Source organism: Halichoerus grypus, chromosome 9 (genome assembly GCF_964656455.1).
Source record: "Halichoerus grypus chromosome 9, mHalGry1.hap1.1, whole genome shotgun sequence".
Lineage (NCBI taxonomy): Eukaryota > Metazoa > Chordata > Mammalia > Carnivora > Phocidae > Halichoerus > Halichoerus grypus.
The window spans coordinates 27,627,140-27,645,471 of NC_135720.1; the positions used below are offsets into that span (position 1 = coordinate 27,627,140).

At 42.6% G+C, this 18,332-nt stretch overlaps 1 protein-coding gene across 4 annotated transcripts in view; it reads left to right on the top strand.

Moving 5' to 3' along the window:
• Nucleotides 1-8,507: 8,507 nt before the first annotated feature.
• Nucleotides 8,508-18,332, top strand: part of MAP3K5 (mitogen-activated protein kinase kinase kinase 5) — a 191,932-nt gene continuing 182,107 nt past the window's right edge. For 2 of the 4 annotated variants that reach the window (XM_078054679.1, XM_036097478.2), the window contains exon 1: nt 8,809-9,793. In XM_078054679.1, coding sequence (XP_077910805.1) covers nt 9,370-9,793 — 424 coding nt within the window. In that variant the 5' untranslated portion in view covers nt 8,809-9,369. Of the gene's footprint in view, nt 9,794-18,332 lie in introns of all 4 variants that reach the window. The other 2 variants (XM_078054681.1, XM_078054680.1) reach the window with 2 other exon arrangements.

The window sequence follows — 18,332 nt, forward strand, 5'->3', positions numbered from 1 at the left end:
TAAAAAAAGACTTTAAATATCTAAAAGGATAAAATATTCTACAATGAATCTAGGAGATTTAATTTTTTACCTTAATTTTTAAAGAATATAGTTTTACTGGTTTTCTTCGTAGTGATAAGTACAGTTACTAAAGAATACCAAATTGGGAACTGGGATATGGCATGTTTGATTGCATGCACAAATTTAGAATTGTGTTCCAAAATTAAGGATGTGAGGACAATCTGGCTACGACATCTGTCCCCCACTGATTGCCAGGGTTGATTCGGCTGATCTGGCTGGCTAGGTGGGTGTCCCCTTCCTCCCTCACGGCCCCACATGGGGCTCTGCACTGGGCGCAGAGCCTCCTTGAGATTCTCTCTCTCTCTCCCTCTGCCCCTCCTACTTGTGTGCTCTCTCTCTAAAATAAATAAACTACTGTGTTTTTCACATCTAGAGATGCCGTTTGGTTCTTTGTTACATCTTCTATTTCTTTTCTCATTATGGTCTTGTGTTCATTTGCATTCTTGAAAATTTGTGCATATTTATAATATCTGTTATAATGTCTTTGTATACTAATTGCATTGTCTCTGTCATTTCTGGGTCTGTTTCTACAACTGATTTTTGTCCTCGTTAAAAGTCACATTTTTCTCCCTTCTTTGATAAGTTTTGATAGGATTGGAGGTGTTTTGTGTTTTACTTTATTGAATGCTATATTTTTGTTATATGTCTTTAAAGGGTATCCAATTTCTTCTGGAAAGCAATTACTTATTTATGGGTGAATTTTCTTGTTTCTCAGCTCATTCAAGGCAGGCCTAAATGGCCTTTACGCTAGAGATAATCTAGCTCATTTGCTGTTGTAGATCTTCTGGAATCTCTTCTAAATGTTCCATTTTGATGAGTTCTCTCCGCTCTGGCTGGAGAAAACCCAAATTATTCTCAGCTCTGTGTGATGTTAGAGTTCTCTGATATTCTACTCTTTCCTCAGAGGATGTTGTTTCCTTGCCCTATGAGGTTTTATCCTATGCACGTGCAGTCTGGTATCAAAGACTTGAAGGTCTTGTATGCAGATTTCTGGAATTCTTTCTCTGCATACCTTCCTCCTCTTGGATACTCTGTCCTTCACATTCTAACAGCCTTAGCCTCCCCAAATTCCAATTTTTTATCTTCAACAAAGATATCTGGCTTCTGTTGGAGTTTTCTTTCCCTGCACCACTATCCAGAAATTCCCTCCTGACAGAGAATCACCTCATTTATTTATCTTCTTTCAAGGTTTGTAGCCATGTACTTCTTGTTGTCTGGTATCTGAAAATATAAGGAATAGCAAGTTGTATATAGCGTGTTACCATTTTATTAAGAAAGTGACACATACACTGTGTGTGTATGTGCCCACATGCATTTGTATTACAAAATTCAGTGGAAATATAACATGTTACTTAAAAAAAAAAAAAGTTACCTGGATCTCTGATCCCAGCCATAAGAGAGAAATAGAATCTAGAATTATCTTCTCAGTGTAAACCACTAGAAAACTAGAAGAAAATGGTTATGTATAGAATAGTCAACATTCCTTTTAATGGCTGCATGGTAAGTACTCTACTTAGTGAATATATCAGAGTTTATTAAACCAGTTCCTGATGGATGAACGCTTGGGTGATTTTTAATTTTTTTGTTATTGTAAATAGTACTGAAATGAACAACCTTGTAAAAATATCTTTCACAATTTTACCAATGTATATCTGAAATACGTTTTTAGAAGTGGGATTGCTGGGTCAAAGGGTAAGTGCATATATAATTTTGCTAGATATTGACAAATTTTCCTTTGTAGGTATTTTATCATTTTTTAAAAATCCCACCAGAAATTAACAAATGCCCATTTTCTTATAGAGTGTGTTGTCGAACTTCTGGATTTTTGCCAACATATTAGGTGAAAAGTGGAATGTTAGTGTAATTTTAATTTGCATTTCTCACTATGAATTCTCATTGAACATCTTTTTATATGAGTAAAAGGCACCTGTACTTCCATCTTTATGAATAGCCTGTGGCTTCCTATTACTCATTTTCTATAGGTTTTTTAAATCTCTTCTCTATTTTTAGAAATTCATTTTGAATCAGTTGTAGCTATTTTTCTCAGTTTGTTATTTGTCTGTCTAGGTTTGCTTATGATATCTTTTCCGATGTAAAGATCTTTTATTTCTATGTTATCAAGTTTATCTATTTTTTCCTTTCTTGCTTTTGGATTTTGAGTCATGGTCCTGAAAGTTTTTCTTGTTCCTAGGTTGAAAAGAATGTACCCATATATTTACTGAGTACTCATATAGCTTCATTTTTTATAATTAAATCTCATCGCCATTTGGAATTTCTCTTGGTGTATGGTGTGGGGAATGAATCCAATTTTATCTTTTCCATATGGCTTTGCAGTTATTCCAACATGACTTTTTAAAGTCTTTCTTTTGCAATCATCTAAAAGGCTGTTTTTATCTTACACTAAATTTTCATATGTAATTGAATCTATTTCAGATTTTCTATTCTGTCTCATTGATTTATTTATTCATGAACCAGCACTATTAATTTTAGAGGACTTACGTCTTTAACAATTGTAATGTTCAAAAAAAAAAAAATAGCTGTGACAAAGTCACAGGTACCATTCCTGTGGAGTGACTTTGGCTGTAGCTCCTGGCCTTTGAGGGCTCTTGGTTTCTGTATTTTAGAGCCTGGGCCCCAGGCTTGCTTTGATGCCTTGAGCCCTAATATCTTTGCAAAAAAAAAAAAAAGCCTTTTTTTTTTTTTTTTTAGTTTTGGTTTCTGTTGCTTACACAAAAACTCTTACTGTGGCCCTGTGTATATATTTTTCATGAGTTGTTTATCTAAATTAAAGGGATGCTTTTAATAGTAAGAATTTTAGTCAAAGTTGGGAGGGGGGAGAAGAAGGCAAGACTCTGACAGTCTGGAGATGGTAAGTACATGGATCAATCAGGGGCAGCATGGGGCAATTTTAAATAGGGGAGGCTTTGGTCTTCTTTTCACAAAACGTGGAGAGAACCATTTCTCTATTAAAATTGCCTTGCCTTCCTGGGACATAAAGAGAAATGGAAATGTTGGCAAGTATGCTTTTAGAAGAAGCATATCAAAGATTCCACCAAAAATCATTCCCACTAGAGGAGATATGAGATGCATCAAGATCACTGCTCCTTCCCTAGTCCAGGGTTGGAATACTGTAGAAGCTTCTCAACTTCCTTTTGTGTTTAGCTGCAGGCCCAGATGTTGACATCCGTGAGAGTTTTCTTTCTAAAATATAGATTGGATCATATTACTCCTCTGCTCAAAATCCTTGAATGTCTCTTTTTCTTAGGGGATGAAGTTAAATTTATCTTTCATCAAGATGCTTCAAAATCTGGCCCCAGCCTTGGTTTCCAAACTTGTTTTTTAACAACCACCACATCAAACATGCACTCTAGTAGTAGTAATAAGAGTAATTTTAAAGTAATAAGAGGTAGTAGTGGTGGTAATAGTGTAACTATCAACACAAACAGCATCCACCCCTGTTGACTTTAGTCTCAGATTGTTCCTCAGGACTTCCCTCTCCCTGGCTTCTGATGAAAGAGCTTGCAAACACAACTACTCTACACAACTTCCAGAATAACAAGTAAGAATGGTCTTTTGACATGATATTTTAATTCCAAATTTGGCAAATAGACTGTTTGAACTTCTCATTGCCCTTCTTTTAAACTTTATGCAGCTGTGAAATGAAAGGGTTGCACGTCTTCACACCAGAGCAAAAAAAAAAGCAAGCTGTTTGATATTTTCTGAAGTGATGATCTTATGCCCTCATTGTGGATAATAGCATAGGCTCTGGATTGGAACCCTGGTTTTGTTACTCACTCCTTGTCTGACACTGGGTAACCTTTTTCCTCTGGGCTCCTCATCTAGATGGGAGACAGGAGATAGGAACATAAAGCGTGCTGGGCACTTATTTTTTCAACTGGAAATGTCCCTAAGACACATTTGACCATGTTATTACTAGACAATGAACTTAGCGTCAGTTACAGTGGTAGTAACTTACTTGTGTAAGAAAATGAGCCATTCACCTGACAAAGTTTCCCGCAGTTTCGGTTCTACAAGTTGCATCTCCAGAATGTCTTAACCTGTTTTGGTCCTCTATATTTCTGGGAATTAGCTGTGGAATCTCAGCCTTGGATTCTAGGGATTTGATGAGATTCATGCCCACCATTTTTGGTATGACTACCTCATAATTGGTGGTGTGTTTTTCCTTCAGGAAGCACATATCTAGTTCTCTCTCTTTTAGTGATGTTAGTGACTATTGATGATCCATACCTGGATCCAAATTCATTAAAAGTTGCAAAATGGTGATATTCTAACTACCTCAGACTTTTTTATGCGTATTCGCTAGAATATTTCTACAAAGAGAAAGTTCCCCCATATACTATTTCGTTACCCAATGGTATTTTCGTTCTTTACACATTTCAATTTAGTATGGGAACTGGTATTTCAACGGAATACTTAAACACAACACATTAGAGTTTCAAAGGATTTTCAATTTAATCTAATTCAACACTTTATTTTATGGGTGAGGAACCAGACCCAAAGAGTTAAATTAGTTTTCTAATTTCCAAAAGCTCATTAGTCGTTACCAGAGTCAAGATACAAGATAATTTGAGGTGGGTTTGTTTGCAAAAAGACTAATTACAAAGGTGTGGAAGAGGTATAAAGGAAGCTTCAAAGGATTGTGCTGAAACTTGGGGCTAATGGCTTCAGAGTTATCATCAATTCTAGGTACCAGAGGACAAGGTGAGGGACAGTTATGAGGCCCTGTAGGAAAGTGGATCCTGTAGGATCTGCCCCTTGAGAAAAGCAATGACTTCCTATTGAAGAACATAGCCAGCCTGAGGTGACTCACAAAGTCCCAATCCCCTTCCTCCCTCAGATACCCTACCTGGCCTCACCATTGATCAATCCCAGTTGGTAAACAGAAAGCAAGGAAGCCCATTGATTTAGTTCATACAGACTAGCCTCCCAAGGCAGAGACTAGGGGGATGTGAATGGAGAGTAGATTTGGAAGAGAGAACTCAGGAACAGATGGCAAAATCAGGATTTGGTTCATATCCTTCTCCTCCTCTACCATTCTACCATGCATTCAAATGTTTGCCTATATGCACAGATCTTATATTTGTAGAAATAATTCATGGTCCAGGATGATGTTATCTTCTTCTGGAGTGACTTTTGTTTGTTGAATGTCTGGAATTACCTTAAACCAATTTCAGGGTTTGAGACTTTTTTTTCTGGGTTACTCAGATACCTGGAGACAGGGTGCTATCCATGTAAGAGTCATTTTACTTTTATTTCACTCCTACTTTTTGACTATATCATCCTCGCTTTTGTCCTTCCAGGTGTTGTCAAAAATTTAGTTCAGCCTTTCAGCTGCCTAATTCAGGCTCTCAAAAACTGCCAGGCCTAAAGCAGCCCCAACTGTGAAAACACCTTCCAGAGCCCTAGCCTCTTTTCCAAAATCTGGCCAGATAGTTCCTCATTATCTCATTAGTGCTTTAATGCCTTTATTTTAAATTTCAAATTTTGTCCAGCATTCTTAGGCTCATTCAGTGAGAAGGAAAGACCTAATCTGTCATAATCAGAAGCAGAAATCTCTCCCTTGTATTTCTCTAGCTCTTTATTAGGAAAATTCTTTACTCTACCTGTAGGGATTCTCAAAGGTGTCCCAAGGCTTATTTCTAAGTGCAAAAGAAATAGACTCTGAGTGAGAATATGATTCTGACCGGTAAACTTCAGTTTTGCTGCCATGCCTTTTAAAGTGTAAAGAGACCATAGAATATGATATTATACTTCTGTCATTCACTGACTGTGATTTAATTCCTGTCAAAAGTTTCTAGGGAAGCCTGCTATTTATGATAGGATCTAAGAAATATGTTACCTATTTCCTTGGGTTCCTTCTTTCCTTGATGCAGAATACTAAGTTATGATCTTACACTGAATTACATAATACCCTCAATTCCTCACATTTATTAAGGTGATATAACTAGAAAGTATTGCATCTGATTTATATTATTTTAGGTTCCTCTGAAATGCTTTCATTGAATTAATATTTAATATTGTGTTCTTGGCGTCTAAAAATATTAAATATACATTTGAAGAACATATATAATTTTTTTACAAATCCATATTCAATTCTATTGTATTGCTTAATGTACTCTATATTGGATTCTATAATAAAGTCTTCATAGAATTCCGTGCCAGGACAAGACTTGACTCTTCATATGACTATATGTACACTTATGTATTTTCTTTTTATTTTGGCAGCCAAAACAGATGGAGCTAAACTTAGCAATAATTAAATTATTAATTCATCCCAGGTACTTGATACTTCTTTACTGGCTTCCTTATTGATTTCTGATAATTTGAACTCATATTTACATTATTACGTATAAAACATTATGTTGTTTTGTCTGTAACCTTAAATACTTTTTGGAATTAAGAGTATATTGTATTCCCATTTATCTTATCTGAGGATACAGAGAAAGGCACACTTGTCACCTAAAACAAAAACTAGCTAGCTAGGAGATCCTTGTCCATTTCAGGCTTAAAATTCACGTGACATTTTGCCTTTTCAAAACAAATATTGCCCCAAGATAGGCAATGATTTTTCCCTGTTCACCACTATCATCTTAGATGTCCTTTTGGATTAGAAAAAGTGCTCCTTCTTTACAGACAAATTGCAAAGGCACAACTTCTAAATAGTCCAATTAGAAAAAGGCTTTCATTCCTCCAGGACACCCTAAGCCAGGCTTGGCAAGCTAAGAGCAGGCTAGGTCTCAGTACCCTACCTGTACTCTCTGCCTCTACACAGACCCCACATCTGAGTTGTAAGTTGAACCATCTGAATTTAGCTATAAAATGGAAATTTCATATGGTTCAATCTAATACATGGCATGTAAGTTTAATTAGCTAAACCACGCCATTTAGGTAGTGAGAGAGCCTTAGCACCAACTAGAAGCCGTCATATCATTGCACTGGGGGTTTGGGTGATCTTTAGTTATTACATCAATTCAAAGTAAAACAAAGCAAACAAAGTAAAACAAAAATAAAAATTGTGTGTATGAAAAATGGCTCTGAAAAGATCTGGAAGGGGTCAAAGGTGAAATGACCTAAAAAGGTATGGGTTTTAGAAAATAGTTTTTTTATATAATCTCAGATCTTATTTGTGTAGCAAAATGCAATTTGAGAATTTAGGCATTTTAGTTTTCCTGACATGGTCCTAATGAATTTCCAGCATGTATTGTTTGGGGCCAGGATGGGGTGAAGGATTATCTACTCCACAGGAGTTTGGAGGTTTGACAAGTTGGAAATAATAATATGTGTATATCTATTAGGAGCCTGTCAGTATTTTATTCCAGTATGACATCTGATTCACTAAATATCTACTTTACTAATGAGATCAAGTCCTAAAGCAGACAGAGATCATATAGATCCCATTTGATATATAATTTCCTTACTATAAATTTACTTCTATCATTTTACAAACCTTTAGAAAAAGCTAATGTCACTTGCTTCGTTGAGGATATGGTTGTGTAGCTGCTAGGTGTTTTTCCTCACTATTATTTCCTTCCTTTTTTTTAACTCTACTACTCAACTGTTTTATCCTTCCTTTTCTTCTAAACTTGAATTTGCATTAATAATTTGCATTATTCTACTTTATTTACAGAACTCATTAATCTCCGTTCCCATCTCCGAGATGGGAAGTCCAAAGTCGTTACTTTATTTCGCTGCAATTTTCACCGGTTTTCCCAACAATTAGAGCATTTTGGAGAAGTTCTCTGAGAACTTACACATGTTTTTGCTCCCCGAAGAAGTAGATCTCTTCCTTTTCACCGCTCTTAAGCAATCCAGGTATCCTCCCCCCTCCCCCGCCGTGGTGCAATTTAAAAAATAGAATGCCACTTAATTTCCTCCTTTCATCTGGTGGATGATGCTTTGCGGAGTGGGGTATAGACTCCTTATTCTTTCTCCAGAAAGAATGTGTGTGGGGGCGGGGGGGGGGGAAGCTTTATAAGAACCTAAATGAAAATGTTAAGTCGTTTCAATTACTGCCTAAATATTAACATAGCCACTGGAATTTTTTAAATGGAAAGTAGCAGAGGCCGACCTGGTAAATTATGCCGGCCACTCCCGGAGCGCCACCGTCGGGAATCGATGGCCGTCCAGTTTAGGCCCCGGCTGCCGGGTGCTAGTGGAAATCCGCCCGCTTTGCGCAACGCGGGCCTCCCCGCGCAGCCCCAGCGCTTCGGCGCTGCTCTGTACCAGACCACGCGCAGGGCGAGCCCGGCAGGCGCCGGAGGGGGGCGCCCTGGCCGCGGGGACCGCTGCAAAAGCCTGCCGGATAGCTCCCAAGCCCCGGCGTTCTCAGGAGAGACTTTTTTTGCGCCAAGCTGCGGTCGCGTGCGCTCCGGGCTTTGGCTGACTCCGCGTCTTCTTAGGTGGGGGCCCGGTGGGTGACGGCGGAGAACCCCGGCCCCGCGCCGCGCTCGGGGCCCAGCCGAAGTCCGGGAGCCGCGGCGCGGTCGGTTTCGTCCCGGCTGGAGCTTCCCAGCAGGGCCCTCCCCGGGGGCGGGCCCTGAGTCTCGGTGCCGCGACGAGTGGGCGGCCGAAGCCGGTGGCCCACAGGGCGAGCGGCTGCGAGGAGCGGCGAGACGCCAGCGGCGAGGCTGGCGCTGGGACGAAGCGGCCGCGGCACGCTCGGGCGAGAAACGAGGCCAGGGGAGGAGGAGGAGGAGGAAACAGAGCCGATGAAGGGGAGCTGCCGCCGAGGAGGGAGGCGGGTCCTTTCGGTTGCGGCTGCTGCTGTTCCCGGACGCAGCCCGGGGAGCCTGCCCGCCCGAGAGGTGCTGGCCAGGTAGCTCCCCACCCAGCGGGCACCCTCCCCGACCCCTCCCAGCTCCCGGCACGGAAGGAGCCGGGGCCGCGCTCCGGGTGGCCAGGGCGCACAGCACCCCGAGCGCGGCGCCCTTGAGCTGCACGGCGGCGCAGGTTTGCGAGCTGACTTGTCTGCGGGCCAAGAGAAGGAAGCGCTGTCCCTTCCCGCTCAACCTGGCGTCCCCACCCCTTGTACTCTACACCCTGCCTCGGACGAGCGGCGCGGCCACGGAGGCGCCGAGGAGGGGCGAGCCACCGCCGAGCAGCGGCGTCCCTTCGGGGGAGAGGGCGCCGGAGAGGAGGCGGCGGCGCGGCGCGGAGGGTGCGACGCGCGATGGCAGCTGCTTAGCCCGGCGCGCGCGGAGCAGCCCGGAGCTGTGGCTGGCCAGACGGTGCGGCTGGGCGGGGGACGCCGCCGCCGCCGCCGCCGCCGCCGCAGCCCGGCCGGGAGAGATGAGCGCCGAAGCGGGCGAGGGCATCACTTTCTCGGTGCCACCCTTCACCGAGGGCGGCAGCAGCCGGAGGGGAGGAGCGGCTGTGGCGGCCGAGGACGAGGAGAGCCAGCTACCGCCGCCGCCGCCGGGCAGCTTCTGGAACGTAGAGACTGCCGCCGCCCCTGGCACCGGTTGTCCCGCTGCCACCTCTGGGAGCAGCGCCACCCGGTGCCGGGGCAACTCTAGTAGCGGAGGCGGCCGACGGACCACGGTGGCATATGTGATCAACGAAGCGAGTCAGGGGCAGCTGGTGGTGGCCGAGAGCGAGGCCCTGCAGAGCCTGCGGGAGGCGTGCGAGACGGTGGGCGCCACACTGGAGACCCTGCATTTTGGTAAACTGGACTTTGGGGAAACCACCGTGCTGGACCGTTTTTACAATGCAGGTGCGTGTGCAACCCCTTCCCCATCCTCCACGGTCAGGGGCCGCGTTTTCCCTGGCCGCCGTGGGGGGCCGGGGGGGGAGTGTTTTTCTAGGCTGCAAGCGTGCTTCCTACTTACTTAGTTCTTGCCCCACCTTAGGGGCAGCGAGGGGCGCTGCGTGACTGCGCCTGGCGCTCGCTGATCCTGGGGAAGAGTGGGTGCTGATGCGAGATCCTGTGTGTATTTGTGTTGGACCGACTGACTCACCCACCCGCCCGCACTGGAGCCATGGGTCCGTATAAAGAACTTTTCAGTTCTTCAGCAGTGCGAGATAGTGCCCCAATCAGCCTTTGTCCATTTGGTGTCTTGGTTTCTCTTCTGTTAGGTTTGGCCCATATTTTCCTTCTATATATACCTGTGACTGTTTGAGATGACGCTCTCATTTTTTTCTCTGTGTAGTTTTGGGAGTACAGGAACCACGCAGCCTGCTGCTGGCAGAGTAGATCTATACGAATTTGCATGCTGTGTCGTGATCTTCCCAAGTCATTTTACTTAAACATGTTTAGTAGCTTGGATGTCCCAGCCTTACCATTTTGAACTTCCATCCAATAACTTCCAAAAGCAATAACCTTGTCGCTTGCACTAGACTTATGTGGTTTCTTTGTAAGGATTTTGGTGGGAGAACCGGGGTCTGTTTTTTATTACCCCATATACCATGATAGGCTGGAAAGTGCATAATTTAACATTGTTTAAAATGCTATTTGCTGTTTTAATAACTAAGATTAGTTTGGCTATTTAAAGTGATTGCTAGCATAATCCATAAAAAAAATGTATCTTTTCAACCTATCACGGATTTCAGAAAGTGTCATTGCAGTTCTAGTGACTGATGCAATTAGTATCTGTTTGCCAATGTTAGAAATAATAACATGCTATTGAAATTAACCTTAAGTACTCTGTACAACCAAATATGAGAATATATACATATTTATTTTTGTAAGTGTGGGTGGAAAATTTGATTTAATGGTGGTTTCAAACAATAAGGTTCTTGCATTTGTGATCACATAAAAGATTTTATATTCCAGTCTTGCTTTCAGTTCTGATTCTCTTCAGTCTCTTCAAAACACCTGAAGTAGGCTTATGTCAGCTTTGGAATTCAGCCAAAGCTGAATATTTTAAGAACAAGAAGAAATTCATGTTAAGGAAGCCAGACTAAATAAACTAGGGCTCTCTGGTGCTGGTATTTTTTACAGTCTTGGTCTTCATAACTGAACATGAGTATGATATATTATAGCTTAGTTTTTTGTGTGGCTTGCTATAAAGATTGCATAAACGTAACTTTTCGAAAAATTATAGCACTCTTATTTTGGGATTATATTTTGGAAGAAGCTTCAAGCTTCAAAGAACTGAAAGATATGTGAGGAAAACACCCAAGCAAATACTGAGCCTATTTTTATTGCTCTGATAGATTCCGTATTTTTTATAAGACTCTATAAAAAACATCTTAAACTCTAAGCTAATTTGAAAGAAAGTTTCGTAACAAGGCTCACTTACTGTTTATTCTCCAAATAACTGTCTGTGGGAAAGGGAGAGAGGAAGATGACAAGGGAACTGACATTTGAACTGTGTCTTTAATTCCCCAAACAAGCCCGTGAAGGAAGGACTTAACTCTTCTTCTTAGATGAGAAAACCAAGGGCTCCGTAACTGGCCTGGACTTATAGGTAGTAACTGGTCAATGCAGGGTTCCACTCAGGTGGCTGACCCTAAAAGGTCATCTTTGCCCTTGCTGCCTCCATTCAGCTGGGCTGATTTACTCTGAGTCAAGGGAAGCTCTCTATCTTGGAATCATGTGATGGAGAGCTGGCAGGGACCTCGGGAGCCATTGGGGTGCAGTGGGGAGGACGCTCTGGGAAGACCTGTGTTACTGAGCCAGCTCTGTCCCATCTACTGCTTCATTCAAGCTGGGCAGGCCCCAATTTAACCCTTGCTTATGCGCGTGACGTGAACTCTGAGCCCTGTCATTCAGCATGAAGATGTGACCGAGTGAAGATGGTATCAGTTTTGTCCAAATCCTTTGTTTTTCTCCACTGAGGGCTGCTGAGTTTGCTGGTAGTAAAACTTTTTTTTTTTTTCCCTGATTTCTGAGAGAGCGCTTGCTTCTCCTCCACCAGGGATAGATTTTTCTGGGAAGGGCCAGATGGTAAATATTTCAGACTTTGCAGGAGGTCCCTCTCGCAGCTCGTCAGCTCTCTGCGTTGTTAACGATAGCAGCCACAACAGTCCCTAAACAAGTATGTGATTGTGGCTGTATTCCAGTAAAACTTTATTAATGGACACTGAAATTTGCATTTCAGATTCCTTCGAATATTTTTCAACCATTTAAAAATGTAAAAGACCATGCTTAGTTTTGCAAGCTATACAAAAACAGGCCTGGTGAGATTTTTGGCCCCGGGGCCATGCTCTCTTTTGTTCTGCATTCACTCCCTCCACGGGAAAGTTGAATCACTATGATATACAGGGAAGAACATTGGCCCCGCAAGTTAGATCTGAGTTTTCATCCTGGCTCTGCTCTGAACCACATCATTGTGAGCAAAGTCCTTCATCTCCTCCAAAGGCCTATGAACTTGACCAAGGGCCGAAGTGGAGGGGGAAATTGAACTAAATTTCTAAGACTCCCTCATTTAACTCTGTGAGTTTGCAAAGGTAGGGCAGCATGGTATGCTGGGACAGAGCATCAGAACAAGAGTGTCAAGATCTGGGTTCTGGTCTTTGGTTCTTGTCTAATTTGGAGCAAGTCATTTAAAATCTCAGAAGAGAGGGAAAGCTTGGAATAATTGGTCTCTGAAATTCTCTCCAGCTCTCAAATTCTGCATTTTAAAATTACATGAATACAAAATGAATTATTTCCATCCCTTGAGGTGAATGAACTGCTTTTTTATATCATGTTCTTGGCCCCTCAAGGAGTTCACGGTTAGTGGGTAAGACAGGTATAAAGCCCAGCTGCGCTGCAGCCTCTGTGAAGGTCCGTACAAAACGCCAGGGGTCCCAGGAAACAGATTCTAGAATCAGACTGGGGGTAGGGCGGGTTCAGAGGTGACAGCTGAACTGGGGTGGACGGGTGAGCAAGGACTACTTGGAATAGCTCAGTTTATTGGCATGGACAAGGACTTAAAGCTTGGTTGCATTTTTACTAGCTTCCCCTATCTGTGTGTCCTGGAGCCTTTCTAAAGAATAGATTGCAGTTAAAGGTTTTCCCCATTTGATTATTGTTTAACTGTAATCTAGTTTGTTCTTTGACTACACTTGTCATTCTCTCTTTCATTTCTGTTCTGAGAGGAAACTAATGTTCTATCAGAGCTTTTGTGAAAATTCATTATGTTTACGTGTATAAGACTATTACTCAGAGATGGCAAATGGCAAGCTAACAGCGCGCCTTCCCAGCCCCCTGCGTTGTAGGCAGTAAATTTCTATGAAAGCAAAGAGATGTCAGAGATAACAGACATTAGTGATACAGAGCTACTCCATTCAGGTAGACAGATCTGACTGGCAGTGTCTTAAAAAAACACAGATCTTTTTAATGAGCATCAGTTCTGTGAAGTATAGCGAGAGTAGGCTTTAATGTCCCCCCCCCCCCCCATTTTGTTTATAAGGAAACTAAACCGTAAAGAGATTATACTCATTCATTCAGGTGAAATGACTGAAGGTTACTGCGTGGAACCAGGAGCATGCTTTTCTTCAGAAGCAGTATTATAGATGATGGTGAGATTCTGAGACTAGCCTGTGAGAAGCCTTGTTAACTCCGCGTACTTGAAATATGGAGCCCACTCACCACTTTAAACATTCAGGAAAGTTGTGTTCCTAAGACCGAAAACTGGGGCTTTGAACACATTTCTCCTTATGTTCGATCCGTAACTTCTGCTTTCATCTAGTTTCTGGTGACACCTGGCCAAATGTTACCTTAGCATCACTTTGGGTGGGTGAGGATAACTGGAGGTGATGTGGTGAGGTAAGGTACACAGGAAGGATGGGAAGGCTACAGGGGGAGGAGGGAGGCTGGGCAGGGGAGAAGAGGGATGCTTAGTGATATTCAGTGCTGGGTGCTGGGTGTTGCCCAGTGCTCAGTACTTGATGTTCAGTGCTGGGTACTTGGTGACTGGACCGGAGGAGGTGGTGCCAGCCGGGGATCCATTAACACTTTCACCTCTTTCAAACTTCTTCCCCTCCTGACCTTCTGTTTATGGCCCTCCACTTCTTCTTGATGTAAGAGCCAGGGACATCACTCTGCTCAAGGCCACTCCACCCCCTCCAGTGGGCACGGGATTAGGTGGGCTGCCTGCTTCCCCTACCCTCCCAGCCATTACATGCACTGGAGACTTTCTCCAAGCCAGGCTCCCTGCAGATGGCAGCCTGGTCCTCAACCCTTCACCCTGTAGCAACAGTGGGTAACAGGAAGGAAACACATGCTGGTTGAGATGGTAATTTAGCTTTTATCATCTCATCTCTATTATGTTCCTGCTTGGCTTGGGCTTGGGATGAAAGTCGCTCATGTAGGCCTTGTCACTGGTGAGGCATCTGAACTTTCTGATGGCATCTGAGCCTCCTTTGGTTCTACTGGCTCCCAGCATAGCTCCTTGGGACTTCCGATCTTATTTGATAAAAAGCAAAACAAACACAACCTTTGTCTCCTGTCTATCCCAGACTGACAAGTTCTTGAAAGTCTTCTAGCCCACTTCTGCATTTTCTACTTTTAAATCCAGGGAAGCTTTTATTATATATTGTCTCATATACTTTGAGGGAGAGGGTGAAATCTGTATTTCATAAATAGTGGTTCCAATGGACCAGTTAAAAAAAATTGGAAGACTTGACATGTGTTTGTCAACCTTTCATTTTTCCAAATAAGGCTATTGAAGAGAGAAAGAGAGAGAACTCAACAACCAGCCACCTACTGCCACGATCTCTTAAAAAGAAAAGCCATTTTTACGTTCAGTTAGGGAAGGCATAACGTTAGAATAAAGGATAGCTCTTTGCATACAGTAAATGTGCGGGAAAACTCAATATTATTCTGTTTTCCCCCATTTCACTTATCTCACCAATCAGCAGAGCAATGGAGCAACGTGCTGAGAACCTCTGATGTACACCACCTTGTAGTCCCTTCATATCTTTCATCGCTGCTTCTTTGCACAAGGAACAGACCTTAGCAAAATTATCCAAAGAGTAAAGAGAGACAAACTCATAAGGAAGAACTCTGGTTAGGAAGGTATTTAAAAAAAAAAATCCGAAAACAATGAAGCGTGGATCACTACATCAAAAACTAATGATGTATTGTATGGTGACTAACATAACATAATAAAATAAAATTAAAAAAAAATCCCAGTGGTGTCCCACACATGGTTGTTCTCTGGGCTTTTAACTTTTTGCTGGCACACCGTTTGAGCAACTGCCGCCCACCCCCTGTGAATGCAGAGCACCGGGCTTCCTCTTGGTTTTGTTGTTGTTGTTGTTTTGGATAACTGGTCAATCGAAGCAAAATTATAATGTTCCAAAAGGAACTTTACTAGAAAATTGGAAAAAACTAAAACAAAAAGGCAAATTCCAAAGCATACAAATAAATTTGTTTTTAGAGCACCCACTTCTTACCCCAAATTGTCAACTGCAGATTGTCATGACTGCCCCCGCTTTCCAGATTCTTGGGATCCTGATTTCTTTCCTCAACTTGGTCACTCTGGTCGGCTTGGGACATCCATCAGCTGGTAGTTCGAGTGGGTTCCACCTCCTGGTGAAGCCTAATTATAAGTGCACATTTGTGGCCTTGGCTCACCGTGGCTTTGGCTGGTGCCAGCCTTCTGGGAGTTTTCTGCTACGGGTCAGTTCCCCTCTGGTGGCTACAAGGACTGTCCCCTGCTTCCTGTTTCAGAGGCCTTGTTAGAGGCCCGTGCAGTTCCTGTTTCTGGTTTGCAGGATAAAATTGGTTCACAGCTTCTTTGTGGAGCAATGGGGATTGACAAGTGCAAAGCCCAGTGAATGTGCCAATCTCCACCAACTGCTTTCGAAGTAGTTGTCCCAAGTGTTCTCTTCAAACACCACCCCTCTGTGTGGGGCAAGATGAAAGTTGAGAATGTGGTAAATGAGGCAGGGTGGGCAGTGTTGTGGGAACCTATAGCTCTGTGGATTGCAGGAAGAAACCCAGAACCCACAGCCTTGAGAAGGGTGTGTCTTGAAAACAGCCTCACCGTTCATAGTTTGCATATAGGTGAATGGGGAAACTGGCTCTAGTTAAGAAAGATACCATTATTTTCAGGGAGCAGAATTGAATTAGCCAATTTTATTAGTGGCACATAAAAACAAAAAAGGAAAGCAAAGCAAAATTATAAAAAATTTTTTTAAAAAATCCACTGGTGATTCTAATACATTGGTTTCCTTAGTTACTTTAATATATTAGCTTTTTTCATCTCTGGTTGGAGATGTTGGTTGAAGAAACTGATCAAAAGATGTGCCCGATCATTGGAGAAGGAGGAAGGGTTGGAGACAAGGCTGATTTTTAAGGTCTTACCTAATTATTCCAAAAATTTAAAAAAGTGAGTACTTGCATCTTATGTGAGTTTTATTTTGTAGTGGTTTGTTTTTTTTTTTTCCCAAAAGAAAACAAAAACTAAGAGGGACATAATCCAGGCTACATCTTGGTAATTTTCTTAGGGGAGACAGAAAGGAGGAGAGAACATTTAAATGTTAACAGCATTTCCTACTGAAAATCACAGCCGAGCAGATCTGTGGAACTTAAATGCCACAGGTTGCACAAGGAACAGTAAACATTCCATTACAAGCAAACATTTTCTATTACAGTAGGTAATCAACAATGAGGAAAGCAGTTGCCTTTGGTATATGATTCATACAGGAAGGAAGTTATATTCCTTTGTATAGCAAGTCTCTTAAAATGGTTGTGACCAATTATGTCAGTATTCTCCAACACTTTTAGTGGCTTCTAAGAACTCTTAAGAAACATGGGGGAGGGCAACCCTATTGAATGTCCGTGGATTTCAGGCCATGTGTTCATTGACTCCAAATCATGTCAAACCAAGTATTTGCCTAAGCCAAAGAATTCATTCTCCTTTAAAAATCTTGGTTACCCTGGGCGCCTGGGTGGCTCAGTTGGTTAAGTGACTGCCTTCGGCTCAGGTCATGATCCTGGAGTCCTGGGATGGAGCCCTGCATTGGGCTCCCTGCTCAGTGGGGAGTCTGCTTCTCTCTCTGACCCTTCCCCCTGCTCATGCTCTCTCTCTCTCTCATTCTCTCTCAAATAAATAAATAAATAAAAATAAAAATCTTGGTTACCCCTATATCTTATGAAAAAAAAATCATCCAGGGAGAAGGAGTCAAGGCAGACTATTGCATGTCAGGTACCTCTTCATGTCACATTTAATTTTTCTAATATGTTGATTGACAAATATCAGCTTATAGCCAAGGCAGCCAGCAGAAACAGTGTGATTCCTAATGCACAGGGGCCATGCTTTTATAACTCCAGCTAGGTATTGCCCACTTTATAGTTTGGTTATGTTGGGGTACAGGTGATTTTATTTGGCTAGATCAGAATGATAATATAAATATATGTTGTCCTGTGCAGTGTCATCCTCTTTTGATCATCTTATTAGCTCTATAGAATAAATCGATGTGGCCAAGTAAGTACCTGGATTTTGCAGTTGAGGCAGCGCCTCGTTGGAGAGGGTCTGTGATTTGGCCAGAATAAATCACGTGGTTGAGTAGGAGTCAAAGTCGGGTCTTGTGACTTCCAAATTGAGGTAGTTTTTCCACTATGCCATACATTCCTCCTGCAGTGAAGAGCATTTCCAAGCACATTTGCTATTGAAAAGGATCGGTGCTAACATCTTGGTCCATGGTGGTAGGATTATTATGAAGAAGAGTCATGGGAGTGAGATGTAACTCCTGGACACCTCCTGCTAACAAATTTCAGTGACTTCTTGTTAATAATCTTGTAAAAGAACCCATCAGAAAGCTGCCTTTGACATCTCTTTATCAATACAGCCTGGGCTGAGTCCTGGTTGCCAGTTGCTTGGGCTGGACCTATCAATTGGGCTTCCTCCAGGTAACTGTTAGGCTATTTTCTGGGCATGGATCGTCAGAGGGACTTGCCAAGTGTAGACCAAAACAAGCCTTTCTCTCGAGGGAACCCGAGAGCTGGGTTTACAACATAGTATGGGACAGTTTCTTTCCTTGGTTCCCTGAGAAATTCAGCCTCCTGAGTCTGAGTCACTTTCCTCTAATGTTAGAGCAGATATTCTCGGTAATTCAATTCCATGAACATTTATCAATTGCCTTTAATGCGCCTCTTACTATGATGGATGCGCTGAAGTATCACGGAAGAGAAACAGGTGTAAGTCTGCAGGAGAATAGAAGCTTATCACATGTATTTGTTTCCGTGGGAAAAAGTGATGCTAAGGAAGAAGTCAGGAGGAGCTACCTGTGCTCCCGTTCCTTCCCACCCAACTAGTTCTTTCTAAAAATAGTTCTGTACCTTGTTTTCTGGCTTTTCATTTGTATCCTGTATAATA